Source organism: Rhagoletis pomonella, unplaced genomic scaffold (assembly GCF_013731165.1).
Source record: "Rhagoletis pomonella isolate Grant_MI unplaced genomic scaffold, Rhpom_1.0 Rhpom_scaffold_00018, whole genome shotgun sequence".
Classification (NCBI taxonomy): domain Eukaryota; kingdom Metazoa; phylum Arthropoda; class Insecta; order Diptera; family Tephritidae; genus Rhagoletis; species Rhagoletis pomonella.
The window spans coordinates 1,424,394-1,427,670 of NW_023458572.1; the positions used below are offsets into that span (position 1 = coordinate 1,424,394).

Genomic DNA, 3,277 nt, shown 5'->3' on the forward strand with positions numbered 1-3,277 from the left:
ATGAATAGCCAATAAATAAATCCAAATTATGATTGATATCGTTGTGTGATGAAATGCCAACATAAACAAAACAACAACAACAAACAATCAAACATAACAATAACTATAAAGAAAAACTAGTTTTACTATACATAAATATAAACATAGTAAACGTACATAACGCAGACAACTGACTATTGATGACTGATGATGTGACAGTAGTGACAGTAGTGACACGTTGACGATTTGACGGGTTGACGGGGTGCATTGAGGTTCAGCGCAGAGAATATGGTAGTAGTTTTTTATTTGTACAACATTGAGATGAGCAGATGATGAATAAACAGACAGCAACAATACTAATGCAACACCATAACAGCCACAGCCAATAAAATGTAGAGCCCAGCAGCAGCACATCAGCCGCACTGACAAGTGGAACCGCAAAGCGCTGGCCGCGCAGCTGACCACTCCTTTAAATTGGTTATTGGGGCCATAAAACGCAAGCACAGCTTTACTGCAACAACAACAAGAATAACAATAACAACTAAAACAACTAAAACAACAACACTCGTACACACCATATCAATAAAGAAAAACGATGCTAACTTCCGTACCACATGTATCTAACTACTACTAGCATAATACATATATGTACTATAGTTAAATCCAAAGTTTTAAAAAAAAAAGTTTGTTAAAAAAAGCGTGCTGTAATTTTTTAAATTATTTATAAATTTTATGTGATTTCTTAAGTGTTTTTTTAAAAACTTATTTTAGCTGATTTGGTTTCTCTTTCTATAAAAAAAAAAACAAAAATCGTGTGTTGCAGGAGTTACAATTCTACTATCGCTAACTGTCTTCCTCAACATGGTGGCCGAAACGATGCCAGCGACCTCAGATGCAGTGCCGCTCCTAGGTAAGTTGGAGGGTGTTCAAATAAGAGATTTATTTTTTTTTTTCTTCTTTAAAAGTTTTATGTAATTCAAATAAAAATAGCTAAACTTGTAAGCTTCGTGACTAAAGCGAATTCTTGAGCATGCTCAAGTTCAGTGCGCCACACCATTAAAATGAGTATAAGTAGGATTTGTCTAAGTCCCAAAAACAGATGTTGGTTCCAGTGACAACTTCTGTAATCGAGCCAAAATTTTTGCCAGCGAAACACTTCTTCAGATTTGTAAACGAAAAACAGTCGCAGTGGGCTCGCTCTATAGCTTGTGCTGAATGAGGGAGCAATTCGTAACTTCGTTCGTGGGTAGTTACTTTGTGATTGGGTATAAGAAAACAAAAGACACCGCGACCTGAAATATTTTTGCCAAGTGTGCCCCAGATGAATTCTAAAAGGGTATTGTTAAGCGAATTATTTATAATAAAGTGTTCGACCATTGGAGCTTCAAAATTATTAAATCTTTGTCTGGCCAAAGCCGGACAGTGACAGGGAATACGTTCTGAAGTTTCATCAACTTCAAAGCAGAGCCGGAATTTCGACTTGGTGATCGCACCTATTCGGTGCAAGTGAAATCGCAGTCGGCTGTAATCAGTCAGGTACGCTGAAAGTAGGCCGTTGTTATTTTCATTTTTGTTTTAAATAATATCCACTCCATTATAAGTGTAGCCGAAAAGGGTGTATATGGCCTCCCACTGCTCCCCGGTACTTATTGGGTTCAGAGTGTGTCCACTAAGTAATTATGGCTCATGGGTTCTTGTGCCTCCGCATAACCTACAATTAAGTTGAATTTGCAAGTGATCGTTAACAAGGGCCCAAGATGCTTCAACTCTCACTAAGCTAACCAATTGTGCAGGCAAAGCTTTGCCAGGAGGCCCCTTCACTTCTTCACAATTTCAAATGCCTTAACAAAAAAACAATAAAATAAAAATGCTAGAAAAAGGAGTTGGAAAGACTTTCTAGCCTTTCGGTACTTCAAATAGTAATGTTTTGATGAAATGATCGCGCTAGTCTACAAAGTCTCCGCAGCTTATCTTTAGACTATTCGAAGTTGGTTTAATATTAAACTGTTGCTCTATTGGCTGTTGCTAAAAAGAGATTACATACATCTTAATTACTTTTAAACTAATTTCATACAAAGAAGCCTACACTCACACATTTGATTACTCAAACACCTGTCTCCTTCCCGCAAAACAACCGTTCACAACTGAGTGCGGCTAACAATCGGTACTCATACCTCAATAGCTCCTTTGAGACTTTTCCAATTAATTTCGAATTTAGTCTCGAGTCTTCGAACTTTGCCGCAATAAACACGTACCAAATTACTGGTTCGTTGCTATGTCAGATTTCTTAACTTACAAAAACATTTGTCAGGCGTGAATGAGTTTGTTGCCGCACCGGAAGTTACCTGCGTGCTGAACTTGAGCAAGTTTTCTATGCATTGTTTTTTTTTTTTTGTATTTTTGTTCTCTTTTTGTGCCGGTAAAAAAGGTTTTGACCTACGTAAAAGTTTTCTTCTTTGGCTGGGCGGTATTTATGAGTAAAAACTTATTGATGACGAGTTTGGTACGAGTAAGTTGCTAGGACGTGCTTCAGGAATCAAGTTATTAGGGCGGGGCAAAGAATAACAGAACGGGGCTGCGCGCTTTGGTGAAATTATGGATAGGAAAGATTTTAGTTGCGAAGCTATTTGCTAAGCAAAATTATTTTTTATATTTATTACGGTTTTTTTAACCTTTAAGTGGCGTTTATTACAACTTTTTAAAGGTAGAGGTAATAAATAAATATGTAAATTGACATTTTGAGAGAAATATGCGAGAAAAGTATTACCTATCATAAAAAGATAAAAGATATGTAAGCGCGTAAATGCAAAGTTTCTCAGATTTAGGTACAAATTTAACAGAGAGCAGCATGGGTGGAATGAAAAACACTCCTTTCATTTTCATGCAAATAATCTCTACAACAGTGTTTTCAATAAAAAAACATTGAAAAACATTAAAAATAATCCTACACATCTCCGAAGAAACACCCGAAAGGATCCAAAATTTGCCGAAAGATTCTTAAAAGATCCTAAAAACATACAGTACAGTTCCTCTTGAAGAAAATTTTGACATACCCAAAAACACTCTTGAATACCCCCAAAAAGGTACGAAAAATCCTGTATTATTTTTAAATATCTTACAAAACCACCAAAAATTTCACAAGGTCCCAAATTACTAAAGTAACTATCTAATTACTAATTACTAAAGTAACTAAAATACCTAAAAAAAACACCAAACTATTCCGTACACTCCCGAAAAAATTTCCCGAAAAGTCCGACCTGAAAAGTCTCAGAAAGTATCGAAACACACAGAAAATTCG

At 36.1% G+C, this 3,277-nt stretch overlaps 1 protein-coding gene across 1 annotated transcript in view; it reads left to right on the forward strand.

Annotated features, from left to right (window-relative positions):
• The window catches only part of LOC118749528 (neuronal acetylcholine receptor subunit alpha-7-like), a gene marked incomplete at its 3' end in the record, with an annotated part of 101,499 nt that overhangs the window by 81,093 nt on the left and 17,129 nt on the right, over positions 1-3,277 (forward strand). The window contains 1 exon segment of the mRNA XM_036484335.1: positions 803-889. Within this exon segment, the coding sequence (XP_036340228.1) occupies positions 803-889 (87 nt within the window).